The sequence below is a fragment of the Cnephaeus nilssonii genome (genome assembly GCF_951640355.1).
Source record: "Cnephaeus nilssonii genome assembly, chromosome: 7".
NCBI lineage: Eukaryota > Metazoa > Chordata > Mammalia > Chiroptera > Vespertilionidae > Cnephaeus > Cnephaeus nilssonii.
In genome coordinates, this window is record NC_137078.1 from 86,732,986 (window position 1) to 86,759,479 (window position 26,494).

The following is a 26,494-nucleotide window of genomic DNA, read 5'->3' on the forward strand; positions in this document are numbered from 1 at the left end:
CCATCCCCCTGACCCCAAGCAGACATCAGCCCCTCATTGCCCTCAGAATAGACTTTATTGCCTTTCACCAAGGGCAGGCCCTGAGATGGGGGTCCGGAGAGAGGTTTGCCGAGGCTCGTCAGGCACCTATGTCCTGGGGACCAGGTTGGTTCGGAGGGGCACAAGGCCGTCCACCCACTCGCACGGTCGCTCCAGGACTGTCTGCCACAGCTGCTTCTCCTCGGGCGTGGAATCCATCCAGGGCACCTGGAGCCCGTAGCTGCTGCCTGGGCAAGGGTGGAGGTCATGGGCACGTTAGACACCCAGGTCCCAAGGAATACCTGCCTGGTCCCAGATGACGCACGGACACCGCAGTTCTCAGCGGACACTGCAGTTCACAAAAGGCAAAGTGCCCGAGGCCACTCAGGAAGCCCCTGCCTCCCAGCACTGGTTGCCCCCAAGGGTCCTGCCCACTTACCGGTACCCAGGCTGAGGCGTGTGGCCCCCAGCTGGCGGCTGACCAGGGCCCCATGGTCCCAGAGGGAGAGCTCAGCACAGGCCTGGCGCAGGTCAGCAGGCCCGAAGCCATCATAAACCATGGTGTGGTTGAACACGGGGCTGAGGCTCCTTCGCACCACCCTCGTCCGTTGGCGGCTGGCCCGGCTGTCGTCAGGCAGCACCGAGCTGTGGGGAGGCGGCTGGCATCAAGTGGCTACCCCCTTATGCTCCCCAGAACCAACCTACACTCCCTCGCAATGTCCATGTCCTCTGGCTCCTGCCTGAGAACTGGCCTCCAACCCTCGATGCCCTAGGACAGTGGTCGGCAAACTGCGGCTCGCGAGCCACATGCGGCTCTTTGGCCCCTTGAGTGTGGCTCTTCCACAAAATACCACGTGCGGGCGTGCACGTACAGTGCGATTGAAACTTCGTGGCCCATGCGCATAAGTCGGTTTTCGGCTCTCAAAAGAAATTTCAATCGTTGTCCTGTTGATATTTGGCTCTGTTGACTAATGAGTTTGCCGACCACTGGCCTAGGACTTTTGCACCAGCCTCCTCCCAGCTCTCCTGTGAGTAATGGCTCTGAAGTGGCACTTTGCTACTCCCCAACTCAAAGACCTTCAGGACTCCCTGCTGTCTCCCAGAGTAATTTCCAAACTTCGGAAAGCCTTGGGGCCCTTTCTGCAAGATAAAATATTGCTCAGAAGTACAAGCCTAAGAGAAAAACAATGCCTGGTGGAGTCAGGGCTGGGATCTCAGAACCTGTTCGGCCTACCTCCATTTCACTCTCTGAGGGTGGGGCAGAACCTGGGGCCACCACCAGAGGTACCCCAGAGCTTACTTTGAAAACCACAGCCTGGCCTTGCAGGATCTCCATGGAAGGGCCCCTGTGACCTGCCCCCCCCACCCCCCCACCCCCAGGTCTCAGCCTCAGCTCTCCAAGTCCTATAGGTGCCTGCCACTGAAATGCAGTCCTTAAAGGCGTCCTCAACTCTCTGGATTCAAGCTGACCCCTTCACCCCTGCTCAGGGGTCAAAGCCCAGACTAGGAGATCAAGGCTGGGAGATCAGAAGGGGGTGGGGAGCTCCACTTCAGGCAAAAGGAAAGGTGGGGAGCTCCCAGCCCCTCACCATTGTATGTAAGAATCCAGGGATCCGGAACGAAGAGGCACCAGGTCCTGAGCTTCCTTCACCCAGAAGTGCAGCTCCCCGCTCAGGGGCAGCCCTGCGCCTGCGGAAAGGCGGCTCAGGCTCACTCCCTGGACAGAGCCCTCCCCGTTGTGGGACAGGAGTCCCCACCTCCCCGGCCCGCCAGCTTGGTCTCTCGTGGGCGCCACTCACCCTCAGAGCCCGCGGGGACGTATTTGAGGGACAGAGAGAGCCTCCCGCGGCTGGGAAGGTCGTCAGGAGAGGGCGAAACCTGCGAGAGGGGGCTGGTCAGGAGCAGGGACAGGACCCAAGGCAAAGAGGCCACAATGGGGTGGAGCCTCCAGACACCGATGGGGGCGGTTAGCAGGGAGGGCAGGCAGAGCCTCGAGGAAAGCCGGCGAAGGTGGAGTCTGGGGGGTAGGAGAGAGCTCGGCGGGATGGAAACGAGATCTGTGCCCTGGGTCCCCCTGCGCGGACCAGCGGCCTCACCCGGGGCTGCAGGGGGAGCCAGATGGCCTCGGAGTCCCAGTCCCACGTGTCCAGGGGCACTTCCACTTCGCCCAGAAAGACGTTGCGACCCAGGCTCTCGCGGTGCCACACGGACAGGCTCAGCACGCGGCCGGCCAGCTCGGCCTGCGGGACGGAGTACTGGGGACAGGCGGCGCCTTCAGTGCGGCTGCCGACGCCCGACGCCCGACGCCCGACGCCGGCCTCAGCGCTGCGGGCGCGCCCACGGGGCGGGGGAGGGGAGGGCAGGTCCTGCCGCGCTCCTCGCAGGATGGGAACGGGAACCCCAGGGCATTCTCGGGTCTGAGCTAACGCTGCGCCCACCAGCACTGGACGCCCTGCCGTGCTTCCGGCGGAACGCAGACGGGAGGGACAGGGGTGGCCGCCCCCGCCGCCCCAGCCCGCGGGCGGGACGTCTGGTTTAGGAACGGGGCCGCCGCCCAGCCTCACCCGAAGCGTCTCGTTGAAGACGGGGTTCAGATTCCGTTTCTTCACGGCCGTCTTGCGCTTGCTCTGCTTATCCGGGAGGAGGTAGCTTTTGACGTAGCTGTGGGGGGGGGGAGGAGGGGCAGAGATAAGGGGGAGGGGTCTCCCAGCACCTCTCCCCGGCCTGGGGGCTTCCCCAGACACACACTCACTCTCACACACACTCACTCTCACACACACTCACGTACACACACTCTCACATATACACACACTCACACACACACACATACACACTCTCACTCACATATACACACTCACTCTCACACACATACACTCACACACACACTCACACACACTCACACACACTCACACACACACACTCACACACACTCACACTCATACACACTCACACACACACACACTCACATATACACACACTCACACACACACACATACACACTCTCACTCACATATACACACTCACTCTCACACACATACACTCACACACACACTCACACACACTCACACACACTCACACACACACACTCACACACACTCACACTCATACACACTCACACACACGCACGCACATACACACACTCTCACACACACATACACACCCACACACACACGCTCCCTCTCACACACACACACACACTCACACACACACTCACACTCAAACACATACACACACATTCACACTCACATGTACTCACACACATACACACACACTCACACACACATTCACACTCACATGTACACACACACACACACACACACTCATACACACACACTCTCAGCTTCCGTGCTAGCGCTTTACAGGAGTCATCTCACTCAAACCCACGCCTCGAAAGAACGTTGTGATCCCCATTCTGAAGACCAGGAAACTGGCCAAGACTGGTGGTGGGACTGGGGGGGGTGTGGGGAGGCTCCGGGCGCCCCCGCCCGGCGGGGCACTCACGGGTCGGAGCGGCGGCGCCGCGCGGCGGCCAGGCCCTGGCACTGGATCACTTGCACGCGCAGCTCGGCGGCGTCCCGCTCGTAGCCCAGCGCGAAGTGCACGGAGCCGCGCACCTGCACGGCGTCCGCCTCCCCGGACAGGCTCAGCTGGCTGCCGCTCAGCTGGGGGCGGGAGGGGGAGGTCAGGGCGGGGTGCGCGCTCACGCGGAGGCTGGGGAGCGGGAGGTTCAGATGGGAGGTAGGGGGGCAAAGCAGGCGACGAGGTGCGGGCCCTGCGAGGTGGCTGGCCTGGGGGCTGGAGCGTGAGGTTGGCGGCGAGGGAGGGTCAGCAGGGACTGAGTGTCAGGATGTGGGGAGGAGGGGCGCCCCCTCACCGTGGAGGAGTTGAGGCTGGACACGGAGGAGCTGCTGCTGAGCACGCGGTCGAGCGAGGGGCCGGGCGCGGGGGCCTCCTCCCCGTTCTCCACGATCTTGGACGCCGCCTGGACCTGGGGAGGGAGAGTGTCGGGGGCGCCCTGTTTCCCCCGCCCCGCCCCGACGGCGCTCGGTCGGACGGCTCGCTCCCCGCTCTCACTCCGCTCCGGGTCTTGCGGGCCGCCGCGGGCCGCTCCGCCTACCTGGGCCGGGCGGGGCTCCTCTTCCCCGGCCGGTGGCTCCGGCTCCGGGCCCGCCTCCTCCTCGTAGACCTGTGTGCCCCCAGGGCGGGGGGCTGGGGTGGGGCACAAGCTGCTGAGCCAGCCCCTCTGAGCCCGTCCGGAGCACTTGGAGAGACTGGTTGGCAAGCCCCTGACCTGAGGATTGGGGCCCTAGTGCTGCCCTGGGGTTGTCCAGAGAGACCACTTGCCACCCCCACCCCCACCGCCGGAGGAGGACGGTCAACACAGATGGTTGGAGCCCTTAGAGTTGCCTCGGATCCCCACAACTTCTCTGTGCTCCCCAGCACAATCCTCCCATTTACCTGTCTGGGCCTGAGGCTCCTCCTCATGATCTGATGCTTTTGGGGGGACATATGGTGAGGGGAAATCAGGTCCCTGAAAGAAGCAAGGGGCAGAGGTCACAGTGGGAACTAGTGATGAAGGGTTAAAGGTTATGATGGGGTCATAGGTCAGAGGCTCCAGCTGGCTGCCCCTGCTTTAGATTTAGCTCAGCCACCAGGGCAGGGCTGGCACCAGCTGCAGGACCCATTGGACCTGTCCTTCACACCCCGTCACACTTCGGCGCCTGCGCTTCCTGACTCCCAGGGTCCCATTAGTGGGGACAGTAGTATCTGAGTCCTGGACCTCGACCTGCTCAGTCCCTACTCCACAGTAACAGCCAGATTCAGAGATGTTCTTAGAGGTCCGTACTCCCATTTAACAGAAGAGGATGACAGACACAGCCCTGATTCTCAGGTTGGGTCTCTTTCCCAGCACATGTTACCTCTACGGTACGTTCCTTTATTCGTTCATTCAGTCACTCAGGACTCACCTCCGCCTCACTGAGCCTCTCCTGGGGGGCCTCGTCTATGAGGAGTCTAGGAGTAGGGAGAAGCAGTTGTCAGGGATGGGACCCCGATGACTGGTAGGCACCCTCCCTCTCCCCCCCCTCCCCCCGCCACAACTACTCACCTGAGCTCCAACTCCTCTTCAGTCTCTTTCCCAGCAGCCTCCTCGGTTTCCCTATTGCTACCCAGAGCTTGTTCTCCTGCATGCAGGTGAGAAGCTCTGTGAACCCCCCTCCACAGAGGGGTGGTACTGAGGGGTGGTACCCGACCAAAGGCACACAGTACCAGGGGCAGCTGGACTGGGACCCAGGGGCCCTCTACCTGTCCACATACACTGGGTGCCCCGGCCTGCACAAGGCCTGCCCTGCCCTGAGGATCTCACCCTTGGAGCTCTTCTTCCTGCGGATAGAGGCTCGGACAAGGTCAGAGCCAAGGTGGGCCTGGTGGTGCCGTTGGGCGCGTGCTTCCTGGAACCAGTCCCCCGTCAGGATTTTCAGCTGCCTAGGGTCTGCCAGTGAAGCCCGGAGCTTGCTGGAGGATTGGGGGGGTGGGGGGTGGGGGCGTGGGGATGGCTGTTACCATTCACCCAGCCAACATTCCTGCCACCCACTATGTGCCAGGCCCTCTACCTGGGGCCAGGGACACAATAGCAAATCAGACTTGATCCCTGCTCTGGAGGAGCTTGGGCTGGTGGGGAGACTGAGTCCAGAATAGACAGTATGTTATAGTGAGGTAGGTGCCATGATGGATACAAGAAGGGCCAGTTTTGCCTGTGGGAATTCAGGAGGACTTCCCAGAGGAGGCAGCATTTGAGTTGCCTCTTAAAGGACTAATTGGATTTCTTCAGGTAGAGAAGGAGAATTTATTCATTAAAGTGACTACTATGCTTTCCCCCACTTCTTTATTTTTAGAAATCTTATTTTTAAATAAATATATATATATATTTTAAAGTGACTACTATGCAGAATCCCTCCTAATTTTATAATAGCCCCACGTTACAGATGAGAAGTCCGGTAAGTTGCCCCAGGTTCCATAGCTAGGAGGTGTCTGTCCCCAAGCACTACTTGGAAGTCCTGTGCTCTGCCACGGGGCGCTTCCAGGAAGAAGGAACGGAAGGTGGGTGTGTTCAGGGACAGTGGAGCACCCGGATGGCTCTAGTGGACACTGTGTGTGTGTCAGGGAGGTGGCTGATGCCATGTGGGAGGCTAGCAGGGACCAATCAGGGAGGCCTGTGGACCACGCTTAGGAGCTTGCCCCTGACACAGGATGCTGAGGAGCCAGGAGAGGGTTCCGCAAGGCATATTAAGGACAGATCTGAGGCCCCCACCTCTCGCCCTGCCTCACCTGACGCGCCCCTCCTCCAGCTGGCGCAGGTGGGCATCTCGCTTCAGGACGTCGGCAATGGCCTCCTGCTCCTCCTCTGTCAGGAAGCTGAGGTCCAACAGCCCATCGGCCTCGGGCTCTGGCTCATGCGCCATGAGGAGGTAAGGTGGGGCCCAGAGCCCCTCTTGAGATGGGTGGCCCCTCTGAGGCATCAGCTGGGGCAGTGCCCCCACTGGGCACACATGGCTCCCTGGGGACAGACTTGGGGTCAGGTCAAGCCCTGCCCAAATATAGGGCACATCCTGGAGTTGACTGCCTCTTTCTGCCCAAATATATTCTAGGTGGTGGGCAGGGTACAACCCAGGAAGGCTGAGGTCAAGGTGGCATGGGATGCACCCATGGACACATGCGTACACTGGGACACATGCAAACACACTGACACATGTCAATACGACTGTCCACACTGAGATGTACATCAGTCACACATACACACTGATGCCTGTATAAGGACAGGCACGCACACACCTGTTACTCCATGAAGGGCCCTATGTAGTCATGCCCAAACCAAGAGAGGGGTCTAACATAGCTTTAAACCTGCACACAGGCCCATGCCCATGAAGGGAGGCAGGACGCACAGGGCGGGTTCACCTGCACAAGAATAAGTCCTGGGACAAAGAGTTGTCCCTGGATATCCACAGACCGCACAGACGTTTGCACACACAGTGCTTCCCCGACTCGACTGTGAGCTCCTTGAAGGTAGGGACAGGCCTTCACCCCCAAAGCCAGTACTTTGCACACAACAGATGCTTGGTAAACGTTTGATTAATTAAAGGCAGAAATACATTTGCACACACCTGGGGAATGAACACACACAAAGCACACAGGCACACGCTATCTGCTCACCCCCTGTCCTGGAACCTCCTAACGTGGGTCCCCTCCCTCCACCCTTCGCCTCCACCCTGCCCTGGCCCATTTGGTCTTCCTGTCTGAGGCAACCTCCTCCCCAGCCCACACCCCCAACTTCCTCCCCCCGCACGGAGATAATGGCCACACCCACCCACTCCCACAGACCGGGAATGCCCCAGTTGCCAGCCCTGCCCTCTTCTCCAGACCCCCTGAGCCCCTGGCTCTGGCCACGTGGGTCCCTCACCCCCCCTGACCCAGGACTTGGCTAGGGTCCCAGTGGTGGTGGCCAAGTGCTGGCAAAGCAGCTCCAGTTGCTCAGGTAGAATGGTGACCCCGGAAGCAAAACATTTGCTCAGCCCTGAGGGGCGTGTGGGTGTGTGGACGTGGCAAGGGGCCCGTGACTGGGCCACGAGCAGAGCGGAGCCATGGTCTGAGCCCACTGGGTGGTCTCTCCCATCCCTCCTGTCCCCTGCCATGCCGGGGCACCGGGCTGGGCTGCATGGGAAGGCAGGTCCTGGCTTGTGCCTGCTGCCTGCGCCCTGTGCCCTCCCGGCTGAGTCAGTGTCCAAGCCCAAGCGAGCCCTCTCCCCTGCTGCCCCACCCTCACCGGGAGCCTGGGGTTCCTGCTTGTCTCCATCAGGCATATTGTGTGGCCTGTGTGAATGCCTGTGTGCTCCACGTTAACACTAGCTCCTGCACATCTACTGTGTTCAAGGTAGTGGGTGTTGCAAACGCATGGTTTGGGGCTCTCTGTGGCTGCTGGGTGAGCCCATGGTGATGTCTCTGTTGAGTCGTGCAGTTTTGACAGTCGGTCCAGCAGGCATGTCTGGGTACTGAGGATCTAGAAGACTGTATATTTTGCTGGTGTGAATATCATATCACGGCCTGTGTCATGGCACGGTGTGATGCTGACTGGTGACGGTTGTCTGTGTGATGTGCTCAGTGACTCTCTGGGTGATAGTGTTGTGTGGTGTGTGCACTGTGTATTTCCTACTGTGCTGTATGTGTAACTGAGCTGTGCGTTGTAGTGTGTACTCTGGCATCCCCAGGGCCACCAGGTGTGTGTGTGTGTGTGTGTGTGTGTGCGCGCGCGCATGTCTATGGAGGTGAGAGGACATTCGTAAAACTGACCCTGCTCTTGTCTTGCAGGTCTGCCTGGGGCTGGGCAGTGCGCACCTGAGCCCAGAATCCCCAGCAGCACAGGCCTTCCTGCTGTCCCCTCTCCTTCCAGAGGCAGAATCGAAAGTCTGGTCCTTCCTGCTCTGTTTCAACACGATGGGACAGATCCATTGGTCAATGCAAGGTGTCTCCATCTGTCTGGCTGTTCCAGTCTCCCGACACACTCCTGCACCAGCCTCCCCCCCCACCCCCCAAGGTCCCAGAGGGTGCTCAGGATACCAGGTGGCAGTGCCTGCCCTTTGGGACACTGGCAGGGGACCCCCGTCCTGAAGCAGGTTACCTGTAGGGATCCAGTATGGAGGGGACACCTTCGTAGGTGGCCCCAGCTCCCCTGGCAGCCGAGTTTCAGGGACCAGGAGAAGAGCAGTGAGGGACTAAGGCTGACTCAACCGCAGCTCAGCGGAGTAGCTGCCCCACTAGGAGGAGGAAACACCTTCTCAGGAGGGCCTGATGCAAAACCGGGCCTGGATTCTGGTTCCCCAGGGGTGTGCCCTAGTCTCTGCTTTCAGAAAACCCAGAGCCGATTTGCTGGGCAGGAGAAGCCTGGGACTTGGCCCCAGCTCCAACCCACGCTGTCACTCCTGCCACCCTTGGGCCTTGGCTGCCCCATCTGTAGAATAAGTCGCAGCCCCATCCTACCCGCTGGGGAGCTGATAGGAACTTGCTTTGAAAGCAAGGTTAGAAGCCTTTGTAAGAACCAGGGTAATGGAAGGATTGCCCACTGCAGTCAGACAGCCCTGAGTAGCTTCTGCTCTGCCACTATGTGACTTTCAGCAGGTCTCGCAACCATATTGAGCTGCAATTTCCTCCAATGCAAACTGGGCAGCAGAGTGCAAAGAGCCTATTATAAGGGAAATGAGAGTGCCTGGCACAAGCTGGCATATAGTGGGTACCAGGTGTTCCCTCTCCAACATAGTCCCTTCTCACAACCACTGCCCGTGTCCACATATGCCTCCTGGGAAGTGCTGGCCACAGCAGTGAGGCTCCCACACCCTCTGTCCCTGGGGAACCCCTTTGGGCATCCCATTCTGCTCCCAGATTCTGCCCTACCCTGAGAATGGCGTTGGGCCCTAGATTACATTTACTTTAAGACCATGGACCAGGGGTCCTCAAACTTTTTAAACAGGGGGGCCAGTTCACTGTCCCTCAGACCGGTGGAGGGCCGGACTATAGTTTAAAAAAAACTATGAACAAATTCCTATGCACAATGCATATATCTTATTTTGAAGTAAAAAAGCAAAACGGCAAAAACACCCACATGTGGCCCGCGGGCCGTAGTTTGAGGACGCCTGCCATGGACCAAGGCCACACAAAAGCTTTGAGACCCCACAAGTCTGCTTCATTCCACTCTGCCTGTCGTGCTGCATTTCCCTTCTTGGTATGGATTAAAGGACCAAACCCCCAAGAGAGGAGGTGGGGCAGGGAGAGGACTAAATGACACCCCACTCCTTTCCTCCCTCATCAGAACCACTCTGAGTACCAGAGGGCCACTCATCTACCCCAGCCCAAGGTCCATCCTTCCCCACTTTTTTGCAAGTCAGTCTTATTTTCTGAGTCTCTTTTCACTTCTCTGTTAAATGGGGGTAATCCCTTTATTTATGGTTTTCACTACAATTCAATGAGATCCCTTCATAAATAAACATATGCATGTACCATTGTCCTCAGAGGTTTACTACGGACTACTCCCTGTCCCTTCAGCACCCCTGGCCATCTGTGCTCCCTAACCCCCCACGCAGAATGCTTCCCCACCTGCTTGTGGGGTATGGGCTCAATGCCTATGCGCTGTGGCCAGTTGGTTAGTGGCCCAATCTTTCAGAGAAACAGCCCCTCCCCACTTCCCTCCTGTGCTCCAGGGTGGTTCCCAGTGGGGGCTGCAGAGCCAAGCTGCTGGGTTTGAACATGGTGCTACTTGTCCTACCTCAGTTCACTTCTCTGCTTATTTCTCCATTGGTAAAATGGGGATGATACCCTGACCTCAAGGGCTTTGTGACAAAGCTTGGCACATAGTCAGTACTCAGGAACTGTTGGGTGATTTTCATGGCACGTGTTTTTGTCCTTTCTCTGCAAGGCTAACTGAAAATTCTGCTAGGCAGAAGCAGGCTTTAAAACATTTCCTTATTTTGCTGTGGTTTTTCTCTGTACCAGAACTCACCCTCTCATCCCTCCCCCCACCAACCCACTCTCAGATGGACCCCAATATGCAAGAAAGATTTTTGAAAATGGAATTTTTCTGAAGTGGGGAAAAACTTGGTTGAGAAACTTCAGGCTTGGAAACCACAGCACTGCGGGGTCTGGGGTGAGCTGAGATGGCTGATCCAGGGCTCTGAGGCCCAATAGCTAGAGCTGTCCTCAAAGCCATTCTCAGGATGAACACAAAGGGCTCAAGATCCAGAGACCAAATCCTTTACTAGTTCAACTAAGTGACACACGGCATAGGGCAAGGTTAGGAAAGACTCCTCCGAGGAAGTGACTTTTAAACTGGGCTTGGGAAGAAAGGCCATGACTTTAACACGGGAAGCACAGGGCTGAAGTGGAGGCGGCTGGAGAGCAGTTTACCATTTGTGGCTGGAGTCAGGGCTCTGGGTACAACCCCGGCTCTGCCTAGTGTGTGCGTGGCCGGTTACAGGCTTCTCGGGGGACCTCTGAGGCGTGTGGAGTGGAGAATGCAGGGCCCTGAAGGCCACAAAGTGGAGGCAGTGGAGCAGGACAGCACAAGGAACTTGGCCATGTGACTGATGAACATGGCAGGAGCCAGGGGCTGGGGCTCTCGCTCTCTTGGCTTACCCCAAACTGTAGACCCCTGGGCTGTGGTCTGCTCAGCCCCAACTCCCAATCCTATTGCCAAGTTCCTCCCCACAGGGAGTATGGGAAGGATTTCAATGCTCATTTGCCTTGAAGAGAAAGCTTTGGGATGGTGGGTGAGGAACTCCCAGAGCCTGGGCCCAGGGCAGGATACCAGGGGGGATGCTCCGTCCCTGTAAGCCAGGCACTGGGTGAAGACTTAACCAGACCCCTTGCCAGGGGCAGAGGTACCCAAGGAGATACGAGTTGAAGAAGTGAAGGGACCGTTGAAGGGAAAAAACAAGGACAAGGCACTTTCTGGAGTTAAAATTCTTTATTGTCCTGTCCAGGGAGCCCCCCCGCCCCCCAGGAATCCGTGGGGCAGGAGGGAGGGGGCAGCACAGGCCCTTCCCGTAGTGCGGAGAGAGAGGGAGCCTGGTGAGGAGGAAACAGCTCCCTCAGCTCCATGATGGCGCTGGCTGCTCTGGCACATCTCCGACCCAAGGGGTGCCATTCCCAGAGTGAGGCCCACACCTGGGGCCAGGGCCAGGCTTTGTTTCCACTGCTCTGTCTACAGGGTGTCACTCTGGACACATCAGTGTCACTCATCCCTCCAGCCTGAGTGGAGGGCCCAGGCCCCCATTTGCTGAGGGAGATGGGCTCAAGTGGGAGATGGGCCCTGGGGGAGTGGGAGAAGGGGCTGCATGGTCTGGAGGACCCCAGGAGATGGGGCACAAATACTCCTAGTGCAGCTTCTGGCCAAAGGGGGGCCATCCAGCCCCGCTGGACCATTCTAGAGGCCAGTGGAGAGGGCCCAGGGTGGCTTGGCCAGTGGAGACTTCCCAGTGTACCCCGCCCGCCCCAGGATGGAGCCCTGGCAGGAGAACAGGGCTCTGGCCCCATCTGGTGGCTCCAAATGCCCTCCCCTCCCCTCCCCTCCCCTCCCCTCCCCTCCCCCACCAGACACTGAGCTGAGGCAGCACAGGAGCAGCTACAGGGAGAAGTTAAAGTCTTTCCCACAGATGAACAGAGAGGGTGCCTCAAGCACAGGGGTCGCCAGCCTGGGGAGGAGGGCACAGGAAACTTCTGAGTGACCAGTGAGACACAATACACAACTACACCCCCCGCCCCCCAGCCCTGCTCATCCTCAGCCTATTCCATCCCACCCAGACTCGTGGGTCAAAACCAGCAGCAGGCCCATCCCTGCCTTTTGGGGAGAGGAAAAAGAATCTGGAACCAAAAGGAGTGGCAGGTCCAGGGCCATGAGGCAGCCATCACCGAAGGTTAAAGACCAGGCTGGCAGTTAAGATGACGCCCAGGAGGAGGACGAAGGGGAGCCAGGTCTTCACGAAGGCCCCGACGCTGAGAGAGGAGGAGGTATTGGTGGGAAGGGCCAGGTGAGTGAGCCTCCCAAAGCCCCATCCATCCAAACCCAGGAGGGGCTGCTGTCCCCGAGGAAGCTCCCCCCCCCTAATTTGGTCAACCAAGGGACTGGGCTGGGCCTGGCACCCGCGATGGAGGACTGCCAACTACAGTCCCCGGCAGGAGATGCTCAGGCTCCTGGTGGAGACGGACACCGCCCTGGGTGGGTGACAGATGTGCCCACCTTCTCTAGAACTTAGTGGTTCCATCCACAACCACCCCAGTCTCTGGGGAGAGGTCTCCAGTCGGAGGACTAGGCCCTTGTCTGGGCGTGAAAGCCAGGAGCACCGTCTGCACACAGCTTTCCTAATGGGGCTCCCCGAGAGGGGAGGAGTCAGCAAGAGTGAACAGTGTTGTGGCTGGAGTCAGGGCTCTGGGTACAACCCGGCTCTGCCTCAGTGTGTGCGTGGCCACAGTTACCGACTTCTCAGGGGACCTCTAAAAGCCTCTGGGCTGTAAAAAGACTCCCCAGAGCCTCCTTTTCAGAAGCTCTTAATGATGAGGGCAGCCGGGGAAAGCCTGGAGGTGGCCTGGCTGCCGGGCGCGTGCTGGCTCCAAGTGGGCAGGTCATTCAACCTCTCTGAGCGGCCTTTACCTGTCAATTGGGACTAACACCTTTGACCTCACAGGTCGTGAAGCTGTGGTTTCCAAGGTCCTCCTGATCCACCACTGGGGCCACCTGCTCAGAACCCTGCCTCAGATGCTGGAAGCTGGGAAGGGACCCTGTGGGGCAGTCACCCACGCTCCTGTGAGGGTCTACCTGTTCACTTGACCTGCGCACAGGGCTCTGTGCACCCACAGTCTCTCCAAGGAGCCAGAGTCATTACCCCCTTTTACCAAGAACAGCTGCGGCTGAGAGTCAAGGCAGTCACCTGAGATCTCACAGTGAGCAAGTGACAGGGCTGGGCTTGGGCCCCGGTGCAGCTATCTTCAGCACAGCCACCTCCTTCTCCACCAGGAACTCAGCTAGTTATTCTAGAACCTTCAACATCTCCAACCAGCATCTGCTTTGTGGGCTGAAGGACTCCAGAAATGGCCCTGCTGGGATCCTTGGGAGAGCAGCCCCAGGGGAGGGTGGGAGGTGGGTAGCTCACCTGACGTACTTCCCATAGAGCAGGCAGAAGAAGCAGACTGTCACCATGTTCCAGTTGGTGCTGTTGTTGTAGCGCATCAGGTTCAGGGCCAATGCCACGTGTGAGTGGCAGTTGTCGCAGCAGAGATTGTGCTGGAGATGCAGAAAGGAGGGGTCATGCCGGGCTGTGGGGGAAGCTCCCACCTGGTTCCCACCCCCAGGAGCAGCTCACGTACCATGCGGTGCTTGTACTCCTCAGAGGCGTCGTGCACAGCCGTGTCCCACGCATTGGGCCCGCTGGCGTATACCCGAGCAGGGTCCAACTTCCAGTACCTGAGGGGAGAGGGGGGTTCTGGGCACTGGCTCAGCTCCACCAATGTTCCCTGGTGCCCGCACTGTGCAGGGTCCTGAGCTGAGTATTGAAATTGCAGGGGTGAGCCAGGTCCAGGTCCGTGTGACAGTGTGATACGCCCAATGCCATGTGGATCCTGGGGAGGAATGAGCTAACTCAGCTGGGGTGACACCGAGTCCAGCCCGAAGAGGAGTTGCCAGGCACAGAACAGCGAGTGGGTACTCTAGGCAGAGGGAACAGCCTGAACAGAGGAAGAGGCACAAAATGCGCAGTATGTAGCGGAGATCAAGGAAGGAGCAGGGTGATGGGATGTTGGGAGGTGAGGCTGGAGATACAGGTACAGCCATGTTGTAGAGGACTTGACATCACCCTGAGGAGTTTATCCATCAGAAAGCATTCTCCCCCATCTCCCCACAAGGAGATTAGGGTGAGTGGGAGAGCAGCCAGGGAAGCTAAAGCTCATAAACCTCAAGCTGGGTGAGACCCCCGAGGGAGTGCTGGGAAGTCAGAGCGCCCTCTGGCTGCTGTGAGTGGAATGGCTTGGTACAGAAGCCTAGAGCAGCAGATTTTCTACAGGGGTGCCCCAAGAATTTTTAAAGCATGCAATACCTGACTATTTAGTCAGGGCACTGACCTCTTTTCCCTTAGACTGTCAAATTAAAAAAAAATGACAAGAGCTAACACAATAGTTGTCTGGTGTCAATGAATCACAATCACACCTTTTTTTCCCTTTGTCAGATCAGCCCAAAAAAATTTTTGGGTGTGCCACAGAATTTTAGTAATTAGTTTCTGTGTGCCAGGATATAAAAAAGGTTGAAAACTGCTGGCCCGGAGACAGGGGACCACGGCCTGGGCGGGGGCTGCTCAGGGGTTCCTGCCCAGAAATGGGTGCCAGGAGCTTCCCACAGCAGCCCGGCAGCAGACACCCAGCTCAGAGGCCCGGGCCCACATGTTCACCTGCCTGAGGAAGCGCAGGCTGCCTCTGCTGGGTGAGAACCCACTGCTCCTTGGTTCCGGCCTCCTGGGTGCAGCCTCTGGCAACAGAGCACCTGATGCTGTTCCGAGCATACAGACGACAGGGGCACGGTCCCCAAACCACAGCTGGGGTGGGCCCCCGGGAGAGGAATTAAAGCAAGCCAGCAATAGCTCCCAGAGGACTTGAACTGCTTTTATTCTCTCCACCCACAACTTTCCAGGGGAGTTCCGAACAATGCCTCCTTCACCTTAAAGGGTATGTTCGCTCCTTGAGGGGCAGGAGAAAGAGTCTAGGTTTTGGAGTGAGACAGACCTGGGTGTGAGTCCCAACTCTGCCACTTCCTGTGTGATCTTGACCAAGTCTCTTCCCTTTCCTCACCCTTCCAATGGAGCTGAAAACACGACTTTGAAGAGCTGAGGCAAGGTCTAGCTGGCCTGTGGATAAAGGACCCAGCCAGGAGGAACCTGGCCCTAGGGCCAGTCACATGGGCGTTCATCACTTACTTGACAGGCTTCCCAAAGGCCATGTTGTCTTCCTGTTGAGGGACAAGAGCAGAGGTCAGTGGGGAACCCACATCCAGCCTGGAAGATAGACCTGGGCTGGCGGTGCAAATGCAGTGACTTAGGAGGCATGTCGGTGGGCAGCAGTGGGGCCGGGCCCTGCTCTGGGGCCGGGTCGGTTTGTGAAGTGCCAGCAGCAGCATGTTGGTGGAAAGAAGGCAGCATGGCACAGAGCCCTGTACACCGAGACCAAAGACTCGGGGTGCCAGACACAGCTGCCCCTTGGTGTGGCTCCTAGTGAATTCTCTCTCTCTCTGGGCCTCATTTCCTTCAGGTTCTCTGGTCAATTTCTGATCGTTGATGACAGGGAGGCAGTTCCTTCCTCATATGAATGAGGACACCCTGACCTCCCGACCCAAAAGCGGTGCCCAGAGAGCCCGTCTCTGCATCTACCAGTCCAATTGCATTCAGAGCAGGACAGGGAGGCGGGGGGTGGGGGGCTCGAGAGGCCTTCCGTGAGGGAGGCATTTTAGCAGGTCCTAGACCTGCCACATAAGATGTGTAGGGACAGATTCTGGGTTCAGAATCTGCTGACAGCTGGTCAAAGATGAATTATCATAAAAGTATATGACAGTGAAAGCAATGGCTGTGAAAGACCTTTTTGTGTAAGATGATCATAACCACTATTAATATAAACAGGCCGATGCCACCATATACCCCTTTACTCCAGCTTCTGATGAAGCTGCAACATGAATAGGCAGGAACAAGCCCACTACACCCATTTTGGGCACATTCCCCCCAAAAGACCTGAGAACATGGCTGATTCATTGTAGAAGGCCCACCCCCTCTTCTCCATGGCCACACCCAGGGAACCATGTCAGCCTCCCCTGTGTCCCCACCTTGTGACTCCCACCTTCTGAAGGTCCAGAGATGTGGTTCCTGGATGGTCTGACTCCACTCTTGCCTCTAACCCCTACCCATGTCTCAGTACCCAAGGGGTGGGCAAAGGGCTGGGTCAGTTACTTAAGAATCCTTCTGGCCACACTGCCCTCCTGGCCTGTCCTGGAGGCAAGAGAAGGGGTAAAGGCGTCAAACACTGGTGAGGAGCAGAGGGCCAGGGCCCGGGCTGTGTGCTATCTGCATTCTCTTGGGTCTCAGGGAGCTAGGGAGCTGCCTGCAGGCAAGACAGGCCAACCTTCCACTTAAGCCTTGGAACCCTCCAGAGGGGGTAGAATGGGGACTCACCGAGACAAAGTAGGGGCCAGCGAAGTCCCGAATGACTCCTGTGGATGTGCAGATGCCCATGTGGCCAATGATGGGGAAAAACCACCTGCGAGAAAAAAGGACAGGGAAGGAGCTGAGCTTCGGGGATCTTGCAGCTGGTTAGACAGATGCCAAGGACACTCCATCCAGTGTGGGAACATGTGATTGTAACTTTGTGTGAAGAAGAGGGGCAAGTGCAAATGAACAGTAAAGGGAGACCACCCCACAGAATGGCTAGAACTAAAAGGACGATAACGTTGAGTGGGTGAGGATGAGGAGCAAACAAACACTCATGCACTGCTGGTGGGAGTATAAACACTTTTGGAAAACTGGCAATATACTCTATGCCTCAGCAATTCCACTTCAGAGTATACACCCAACAGAAACAAACGCCCTGTACAAGAAAGTTCATAGCACCTTTATGTAAAATAACCAGAAACAACATCTTTCAAAACTCATTGAACTTCACACTTAAAATACATGCACTTTATTATTTATCAACTATCCTATATAACAAAAGCCTAATATGCAAATTGTCCCTTCGGGAGTTCAACTGCTCGCTATGACGTGTGCTGACCACCAGGGGCACCGCGGAACAAAGGAAGGCCCCAGCCGGCAGCTGGCAACTGGCAACTGGGGGAAGGAAGGCCTCGGCCTGGTAGCAGGCAGCCGGAAGGAAAGCCCTGTCTGGCAGCCGGAAGGCCCCAATTGGCCCTGATCTCCGGCCAGGCCTAGGGACCCTATGTGTGCACGAATTTCGTGCACAGGGCCTCGAGTATCTCAGTAAGTAAGTAAACTGGGGTACAGACATTTAATAAAATAGTAGGTAACAATGGAAAACAATAAATTTCTGCTACACACAACAGGTTCTCACAGATATAAGGCAGAGTGAAAAAAGCCTTACACAAAGGAACATACATTCTATTCTGTTTATAGGAAGTTCAAGAAAAGGCAGAAGTAATCTATAGTGCTGGAAGGCAAAAGAGGGGTGATCTCTGTGATAAAACTGACCGGCATAAGGAAGCCCTTTGGGTATTGCAAATGTTCTCTATCTTGACCTGGGTGACATAAGTATATGTATGTAAAAATTCATTGAGCCCTATATATACTTAAAGATTTAAACATTTTATAGTATATGTTATAGCTCAATGAAAAGTTACTTTTTTTTAAGGATGGAGGAGGCATTTAAACCAATCTGTGTGTGTGTATGGTTCAGGGAAGGCTTCTCTGAGGAAATGATGAAGAAACAGTGTGTGCAAGGGTAAAGATTAGGACAACAGCATGGTGAATTCCAGGAACTAGAAGTTCAAATTCTTAAAAGTCATGGGCATTTAAAAAACCCAAATCTCATATGGATCCCAATATGCAAAACATATAGGAATCCCAGATTAGTCTGTAGTCTGAAAAGCCTGGCTCTAAGGGCTGGAGAGACTGATCCATTTTAAGGGCTGGCAGGGCCACTGGCCAAGTGCTGGTCTCAAGTCTGCACCCTGCTAGGGAGGTGGAACAAAACCTAGAGAGTTGCAGCTCAAGGAAGTGATTATGTGGGGCTGGGGCAGAGTCAGGAAAGACTTCACAGATGAGGTGACTTTTAACTTTACCTGTGAAAGAACAGGGTGTCAATAGGCAGAAAGCAAAACTCTGAAGTTGCAGAGTGCTGCATGTGTCTGGAGAGTGGGAGGGGGACAGGGGTGGAGGGAAGGACAGTGGTGAATTCAGAGGTTATTCTGAAATACTGGCAAAAGATGATGGTGGCCCTGACCACAGAAATGGTGGTGGTGGTGGTGAGGAGCCAATGGATTAAAATACCTTTGTTTTTTAATTATTTAAAAAACACTTTTTTAAAAAAATTATTTTATTGATTTTTTACAGAGAGGAAGGGAGAGGGATAGAGAGTTAGAAACATCGATGAGAGAGAAAAACATCGATCAGCTGCCTGCCTCCTGCACACCTCCTACTGGGGATGTGCCCGCAACCAAGGTACATGCCCTTGACTGGAATCGAACCTGGGACCTTTCAGTCCGCAGGCTGACGCTCTATCCACTGAGCCAAACCAGTTAGGACTAAAAAACACTTTTTTATTGATTTTTAGAGAGAAAGGAAGGGAGAGGGAGAGATAGAAACATTAATGAGAAACACCATCAGTCGGCTGCTTCCTGCACATCCCCTACTGGGGACTGAGCTCACAACCTGTGCAAGTGCCCTAACTGAAAATTAAACCAGTGACCTCTTGGTTCCTGGGTTGACACTCAACCACTGAGCCACACTGGCTGGGCTAAAAGATCTTTAAAAGCAAGACTGGACATTTTATCATTCTCTACAGGATACAGGTCTTCCAGGTCTGCAGCCTGAGCACCTGAGAGGATGGGGCCAGAGTGTTTTTTTTTGAGAACATAATTCAGATTCCATCATTCCTTTGCTTAACACCCATTAATGGCTTCCCATTACACTTTGAACTCCTTTCAATAGTTTGGCCCTACTTCTCCCCTGAAGTCACCTCATGCCTCTCTCTAGCTACACTGCCTGCCTCCAGTTCCAGGGCACCAAATCCTCACACTTCAGTGCTTATTTTGCATTTGTTTCTGCCCAGAACACTCTTCCTTGTAGCTTTAGAGTGCTGGCTGTCTACTGTTTAGGTCTCAGCTTGACTGTAACTTCGGAGGTTTTTCTTCCCTGACCATGCCTTCTAGAATAGCCACACACAACCCCAGGCAGCCTAGATCTCATTACCCTGTTTTAATTTTTTTATAGTACCTACTGCTTTCTAAAATGATGGTTGTTTACATGTTTACTGTCTGTCTCCTTCCATGAGTGTGTGAACTGCAAGAGAGCAGGATTTTCTCTTATCAGAGTAGCCCCTAAGGCAATGCCTAACAAGCAGCTGGAGCTAAGTATTCATTGACTAAATTATGAATGAATGAATGAATGCCCCACATTTAAAAGTAGAATCAGGCTCTGAAATCAGACCTGGGTTGAGTTCTGACTTTGGTTTTATGTGGTGTTTTTTTTTTATTGATTTTAGAGGAAGGGAGAGGGATAGAAACATCAATGAGAGAGAAACAACAATCAACCAGCTGCCTTCCGCACATCTCCCACCGGAGATCCAGACTGCAACCCTGACCAGGAATCAAACCTGTGACCTCCTGGTTCCTGGGTCGATGCCCAACCACTGAGCCACACCAGCTGGATGGTTTTGTGCGAATTACTCATTCTCATCGATCAGTGACAGGTGGATAGTAATGATAATTACCTCAATGAGGGGCTACTGCCAGGATTTAACAGGATACTTTGTAAAGTGCTTAGCACACTTCCTTGCACTTAGTAGTTGCTCAATGTTGTTATCATGACGTGTTCAATAAATACTTGCTATCTGATCAGCTAGACTGGCATAGAGTAAGCTGCTGAAGACCCATAGTGGCCACAGGATGCAGACTCAGAATTATGGGAAAGTAGTTTCGCTGGTTTCTCAGACCCTAGTCTCAGGACCTCTCCTGCCTGCCCCCCGCCCCTCCAATTCCTTTCATCTAGTTGGGGAGAAGGTCTGGGAGCAGTACTCCACATACCACAGCTGTGCTGACATCTGCTGATGGAAATTAAGAATAAAGGCTAGAGACAACATCAGAGCTCTGTGCCCAGGGAAGTCCCCAAACAGAAACTCTCAAAGTATTTGTTAGTCTGGAAGCTTCATGAAGGCAAGCTCCACAGCTGCTTTCTATGCAGATCTGGTATATAATAGGTCCTCAATAACTATTTATTGAATGAATGAATGAATGAATGAGCGAATGCTGGAGCTTCTATCTGGGAAGGCAGAATATCTCAATGAAAAAAGCCCCAACAACCAGCGGGGCTCAGTGGTTGAGCGTCAACCTATGAACCAGGAGATCGAGGCTCGATTCCTGGTCAGGGCACATGCCTGGGTGGCGGGCTCAGTCTCCAGCAGAGGGCATGCAGGAGGCAGCTAATCAGTGATTCTCTCTCACCATTGATGTTTCTCTCTCTCCATCTCCCTTCCTCTCTGAAATCAATAAAAATATATTTTTTTAAAAAAGAAAAAAGCCCCATGCTGGCTTCTAAGCCCTTATTTCCTCATCTATGAAATGGGATGACAGTGTCTATTTTCATTCAGTCGATGTAAGGGCTGAATGAGATAGTGAATATAAAATGTTGGCCCAGAACAGAGGAAGTACCCAACCTTAGCTGTTTTTATTAGTAGTAGCTATTATCTGACTTTTCATGAAGAATCATCAACTTCTCTGAGGGGGGTGGGCAGATCTTTGGATTCAGCTGCTTCTCCTCTGATCCCCCATCCGAAGAGAGACGACAGTTCCTGTGCCACATCCATTCCTAGTTCTGTGCTCTAGGTCAGCAAGCAGTGTATGAAGATGGTAGTTCACCTGTCTCTCTCCCTACTGCTGGGGGTGAGTCTTTTTATGTGCACATGAGCTCTTTGGCTCAGTAGATAGAACACTGGCCTGGGGACCGAAGGGTCCTGGGTTCGATTCCGGTCAAGGGCACAAACCTCGGTTGCAGGCTCCTCCCTGGCCAAGGAAACCAATCGATGTGTTTGTCTCACATCGACATTTCTCTGTCTTTCCCTCTCTCTCCCACTCTCTAAAAATCAATGGAAAAATATTCTCGGGTGAGGAATCAAAAATAAACAAATAAAAAGGAAAATAAACAAATAAAAAGGACATTTAATGATACAAGAAGCTCAGCTTCACCATCTGAGAAGGTATTTCCTACCTTAGAACGTGGCTGTGAAATTCAGAGAAAAATGTGTGAGAGAGCGAGCTTGGGCAACTGTCCAGCACTGTGAGCAGTGGCTATTATCAGCTGTCAAAGGCTGATGCAGGAGGGCAAACCAGTTCTCCCCAGCCAGAAGCTAAAAAAAGGCGGCAACACTGCCGGCTGCCGGCTTTCTCTCCTGATGAAAGCTAATGCCACAGAAAGAACCTTTGTCTGGGAGAAAAACACCCTGGGACCTAAACACGCTTTGCAACTGAGATGGTGTGTAATCTCCGGTGTCATCCGTAAGACAAAGCGTTGGACTCCCAGACCTCTGGGGGCCCTAACACTGTTGACATCCCAGGGGCGGGTATGGTCCTAACAAACTCCTCCGGACTCGGCAGGCTACCTTGTGCACAGTAAAAAATGAATAAACCCGTGAATGTGAAGATGTCTCCTCAGGCCGAGTCAGGGCCCCTCCTGCGCACGACCTTCCCAGCCACAGAACCCTTCCGCTGGTCTACATTCGTCTTTCTCCCTCACTATGAGGTGCAATGAGGGCGGCGAGCATGTCCCGCCGTCAGCAGGAACTGGCGCCGCTCGGTTCGGTGGGCCGGGCCCGAGGGAAAGGCTTGCTGGGCATCGGGCCGGAGGCTGGCCCTGGGCGGCCCGAGCACTCCGCGCGGACCCAGGCTCCCCACGTCCCCAGGCGGACCCCGGAGAAAACTCACGTGAGCACCGGGATGGGCGTCCACACCACGCAGTAGGGAAAGCGGCTCCGCTCCACGTCCATGGCGCCGCCGCCAGAGCCGCTGAACTGCTTCTGGTCCGTCTCGGCCGCCGTCGGCGCCTCCACTTCCGCCATCGCGGGCGGGGGTGGCTGCCGCGGCAACAGAAGAGGCGAAATCCCTTCCGCTTCCGCCATGCTGTGCGCGCCCCGCTCCGGGCCGCCCCTGCTTGGTCGCTGATTTCCGTGTGGCGTCACTTCCGGGAGGTGGGTCCTCCCAGCTTGGCCTTCCCACCGGGAATTGGAGTCGCGTCCCTCAGGGCCTGCCTGGTCCCCGGGCCCTCGGCGCCCTCCATGCTTGCGCGTTTGCGCCTTCACCGCGCGGCCGCGGGAGGGGATGCCCTCAGGCCGCGCGCAGTCCTGCACGGAGACAGACCCAGAACTCTAACTCAGTCAGCTGAGGGCTCGCTCCTAAAAGGTGTGATGCAGTCGCTATTTATTGAGCACGTCTTAGGTGGCAAGCACTTGATATATATTGTTTTTAATCCCCGTGAATTGGTTAGACCTGCGTATTTAGGTATTTCTCCCAGGTTACAAGTGAGCAGTTGAGGCTCAAGGGTAATGAACACGACTCAAACCCAAGCCTGTCTCCCTTTTCCTTTTCATTCCATCATCTCTTACGAGGCCGTGGTAGCATAAAGGAAGGATAAACTACAATATTACGTGTCGTGTGTGTCGAAGTAGAGGAGACTTGCCTGAAGATATTTGAGCCGGGTCTTGGTGTTTGCCAGGTGGCACAGGGGTGAGAAGGGGGTGGAGGGATCCGTGCAGCTGTGCAAAGAACGGCCTTGCAGAGCACAACGTGCGGGAGTGAGAATATCCCGTTGGCTGCAGTAAATCCGAGCTTTAGATGCGATCCGATCCCTTCGTTGTACAGATGGGAAAACTGAGGCTTAGGGAAGGTGTATAATTGTCTGAAATATCACACAGCCATATAAAGAAACCATGCTCAAATCTTGGATTCGTTGAGCGTTTTAAAGGATGCCAAGATAGACGAAAAAATGCAGGGGTGGAAAAGGGAAATAGGGAAACAAGAAGGAAGACAGCACTAAAACCCAGGCCAGAGGGAGATATGGACAAGTCTACCAAGGAAGTTGGGAGTTACTCCTTTTGGGGAAGGTCTTCTTCCCTTGAATTACCTTCCCTCAATGCTGATCTACAAAAAGGCTGCTGTCTGTCTTGTTTTTTTAATGCCTAGTATTTTTAAAAAATGTATATTTTATTGATTTTTTACAGAGAGGAAGGGAGAGGGATAGAGAGTTAGAAACATCCATCAGCTGCCTCCTGCACACCCCTCACTGGGGATGTGCCCGCAACCAAGGTACATGCCCTTGACTGGAATCAAACCTGGGTCCCTTGAGTCTGCAGGCCGACGCTCTATCCACTGAGCCAAACTGGTCAGGGCAATACCTAGTATTTTTTAAAAATATATTTTTATATCAGAGGGGAAGGAAGAGGGAGAGAGAGAGAGAAACATCAATGACGAGAATCATTGATCAGCTGCCTCCTGCATGCCCCCCACTGGGGATTGAGCCCATAACTGGGCATGTGCCCCGACCGGGAATCCTACCATGACCTCCAGGTTCGTAGGTCGATGCTCAACCACTGAGCCACACCAGCTGAACACCTAATATTTTAATGCATTCTGAGGGATATGTCTGTCTGTTATGGAACTCTAAGGTCCTTGATTTCAGTAGCTAGCATAGTTCCTTGTGCAGAACAGATGCCAAATATGTTTATTGATTTATTGAATGATTGGATGTTTTTAAAGACCTCATAGATGTCACAGATGAAAATGACTCTAACCCACTCAGAACTCTTTGAGTATGTTTGTGCTTCTCCTGTGACCCATGTGTGGTGTGTGATCCTTGAAGGGCATCTAGCACAGGGTTTGGAATAGATCAGGTGTGCAGTACGTATTTGTTGAATGAATAAATCACATCTTAATTCAATCACTATAGCTATCTAATGTTCTAAATCACAGGCTCTGAGGAAGGTCTATGCCTTAGACATTCCTCAACTATCATTGTCAACTCGTAATTCTAGTCCTTTATTGTGTGTATAGATGAATAAACAACCTAAAAGTCTTTCTCAGGGCCTGCCACAAATTGGGTAATAGTAACACAAGTACTAATCTGACAACCTTGTGTCTTCCCGTAGCACTTCAAATAAACAAAAATATCTTACCATGGTTTACAAGGCCCTGCATTTGCACATGCCCTTTTCTTGTTTGTTCACTATACTATAGTCATATTGGCCTTTTTTCATTCCTCTCATGTGCCATGCTCTTTCATGCCCAGGAACTTGGCACACACTGTTCTCTGAAATTCCCTCTGTCCCCCAACACTTAAACTGGCTAGCTTCCATTCATCTGAGATTAAATGTCGCTTTCTCAGAGAGACCTTCCCTGACCACCCAATCTAAATCAGACAGCCCCTGGCACTCTCCCTTGAGACACCCTATTCTTTTCTTCACAGCACGTTTGTAGCTGTGTACTATTGGACTCCCCCACTAAGCTGGAAACTCCTTGAGGGCAGAAACTCCCTGTTCACTTCTGTAAACCCAATGCCTAGTATTGTCTAGCACATAGCATTTGCTTAATAAATACTTGCTAAATTGAATGAATGGCAAATATTTCATTGGTGTCTACAGACAGTCTAAGGACAGGAACCTAGCTTATCACCTGCTACCTCTCGGTGCCCCAAGCTTTTTTAAGGGACCCATGGAGGTTGATGGGTACAGTGCTCTGGAGTAGGTTCCGACCCGAGAGCCCTAGCTCCCTTCCCTATGACCTGCACCATCCTACCCTTGGCCTAGGTAGCTGCATGTCTTAGGCAGGCACATGAGGAGGGCCAGGTACCTGGAGGTCTAGCTCCTCTGACTCCTCCCGGGCACCTACCCCGCTTGTTCCCCACCAAAGCCCATCCACAAGCCCCCCCCTCCCCCCACACACATTACCTTGTTTCTCTCACCCACTGTAAAAACCTTCCTGGCTTGTGCCCGTTCCTCCTCTGTGGCTGCCACCCCTATCACCCACAGACAGATGGGAAATCTCCATCAAAGACTAACACTTCCTTCCAGGCCCAGGATCACAGCGGGATCCTGGAAGAAGCTCCTGTAACAGAGCTCAGGAAAGGATTGATAGGGCTCATAGCTTCCCCTCCCCCAACACATACGACCTAAAATAGGAATGACCATCTGGATCCACTTATAGGGCAGGCTGGGGGAGGGGAGGAGGGCAGAGCTGGAACTGCCAAGCTGGGAAAGCTTGGAGGGTAAGATGTTGCTCGTCTGAAGGGTGAACTCAGGGCACATTCTCTCTTGGCCCCATGTACAAGTCCCGGGGGCTCACATAACACCTCCCTCAGGCTGTCTCACTCTCACCCTGATATTCAAGGCCCCCATGATCTGGCCCCTTCTTTCCCACCCTCATCTCTGTCTCCCTTGGGACTTGCTTGGCATGAATGCACTGGGATGTCTGCCAGTCAGAGGCACTGCATACCTCAGGTCTTTGCTCACACTGTTCCTTCAGCACATGCCCTTCCCCTATTCTCCTACACCGCTTTCAAGGTTTCTAGCAAATGCTTCCTCTTTGCTCCCAGAGCACGGAGGCTGTTTCCACCTATTGAATATTCATGTGTACCTGCATTAGCTGTTTACATGCCTGTCTCCCCCAAGAGACTGCGATCTTCTTGAGAAGGGAACTGACTGGATCTATTGGTTCCTGTATTCAGCACAGCATCCGGCAGATAGGAAGTGCTCAGGGAGTGTCACTGGAGCTGTTTGTTGGCCACAGATGGCCCCCTTTAAGGCTCTGGGGAAGAACCGCTTCAATCAATAACCCAGGGAAGCAGGGCGGAACCAGGGCCGGTCATGGAGGAGGCTGGAGGAGCTGCCGGGCATTCTGCAGTGTGCGGTGTGTGGGAGCGCAGTGTCCTCTCTCCTGCAGCCTTTCTGCTTCTGTTCCATTCATTACCTTCTCTGGTTCCTGGAGATTGGGGTTCTCCCCATGAAACCCTAGACTCTCTCCCAGGATCGCTCCAAACCTTTCCATGGTGAGGAGGGGATCCTTTGAGAACAGACCTTCTGATGCATTAGATATCAGTTTATGACTTTCTTTTCCATCCCATTTTATAGATGGACAAACACCCAAGATTGTAGAAAGCACAGCGAGGATCAGAATCTCAGTCTCCTACTCCCAGGTGGT

At 54.5% G+C, this 26,494-nt stretch overlaps 2 protein-coding genes across 3 annotated transcripts; both read right to left on the minus strand.

Moving 5' to 3' along the window:
• Window positions 1-24: 24 nt before the first annotated feature.
• Window positions 25-8,817, minus strand: SYTL1 (synaptotagmin like 1). The gene is made up of 15 exons (XM_079777636.1): window positions 8,690-8,817; window positions 6,346-6,574; window positions 5,384-5,532; window positions 5,126-5,201; window positions 4,986-5,031; window positions 4,477-4,549; window positions 4,136-4,227; window positions 3,893-4,006; window positions 3,520-3,680; window positions 2,583-2,679; window positions 2,115-2,273; window positions 1,818-1,896; window positions 1,608-1,707; window positions 458-663; window positions 25-266 (listed from the first exon to the last, which is right to left on the minus strand). Exons 2-15 carry the CDS (start codon window positions 6,534-6,536, stop codon window positions 127-129), a joined length of 1,683 nt encoding a protein of 560 aa, XP_079633762.1. The 5' UTR covers window positions 6,537-6,574; window positions 8,690-8,817; the 3' UTR covers window positions 25-126.
• Window positions 8,818-11,334: 2,517 nt separating this feature from the next.
• Window positions 11,335-22,426, minus strand: TMEM222 (transmembrane protein 222). Of its 2 annotated transcripts, XM_079777986.1 has the most exons (6): window positions 22,232-22,426; window positions 16,758-16,842; window positions 15,516-15,547; window positions 13,921-14,017; window positions 13,707-13,837; window positions 11,338-12,552 (listed from the first exon to the last, which is right to left on the minus strand). In XM_079777986.1, the coding sequence occupies exons 1-6, from the start codon at window positions 22,423-22,425 to the stop codon at window positions 12,465-12,467; spliced, it is 627 nt and encodes a 208-aa protein (XP_079634112.1). In that variant the 5' UTR covers window position 22,426; the 3' UTR covers window positions 11,338-12,464. The 2 variants fall into 2 exon arrangements, with proteins under 2 accessions (XP_079634113.1, XP_079634112.1); XM_079777987.1 differs by lacking the exons at window positions 15,516-15,547; window positions 16,758-16,842; window positions 22,232-22,426 and adding an exon at window positions 14,994-15,316 and having other exon boundaries at window positions 11,335-12,552; window positions 13,921-14,172.
• Between the last annotated feature and the right edge of the window lie 4,068 nt (window positions 22,427-26,494).

Excerpts from the sequence above, each read along its gene's own strand:
- SYTL1 (XM_079777636.1), bottom strand. The coding sequence starts at position 6,536 with ATGCCTCAGAGGGGCCACCCATCTCAAGAGGGGCTCTGGGCCCCACCT. Across the intron at positions 4,007-4,135 it reads AGGAGCCCCGCCCGGCCCAG|GTCCAGGCGGCGTCCAAGAT; the intron begins GTAGGCGGAGCG and ends CTCCCTCCCCAG. Across the intron at positions 2,680-3,519 it reads CGGCGCCGCCGCTCCGACCC|CTACGTCAAAAGCTACCTCC; the intron begins GTGAGTGCCCCG and ends CCCCCCCCACAG.
- TMEM222 (XM_079777986.1), bottom strand. The coding sequence starts at position 22,425 with ATGGCGGAAGCGGAAGGGATTTCGCCTCTTCTGTTGCCGCGGCAGCCA. Across the intron at positions 14,018-15,515 it reads GCCTTTGGGAAGCCTGTCAA|GTACTGGAAGTTGGACCCTG; the intron begins GTAAGTGATGAA and ends CTCTCCCCTCAG. Across the intron at positions 13,838-13,920 it reads AGGAGTACAAGCACCGCATG|CACAATCTCTGCTGCGACAA; the intron begins GTACGTGAGCTG and ends CTGCATCTCCAG.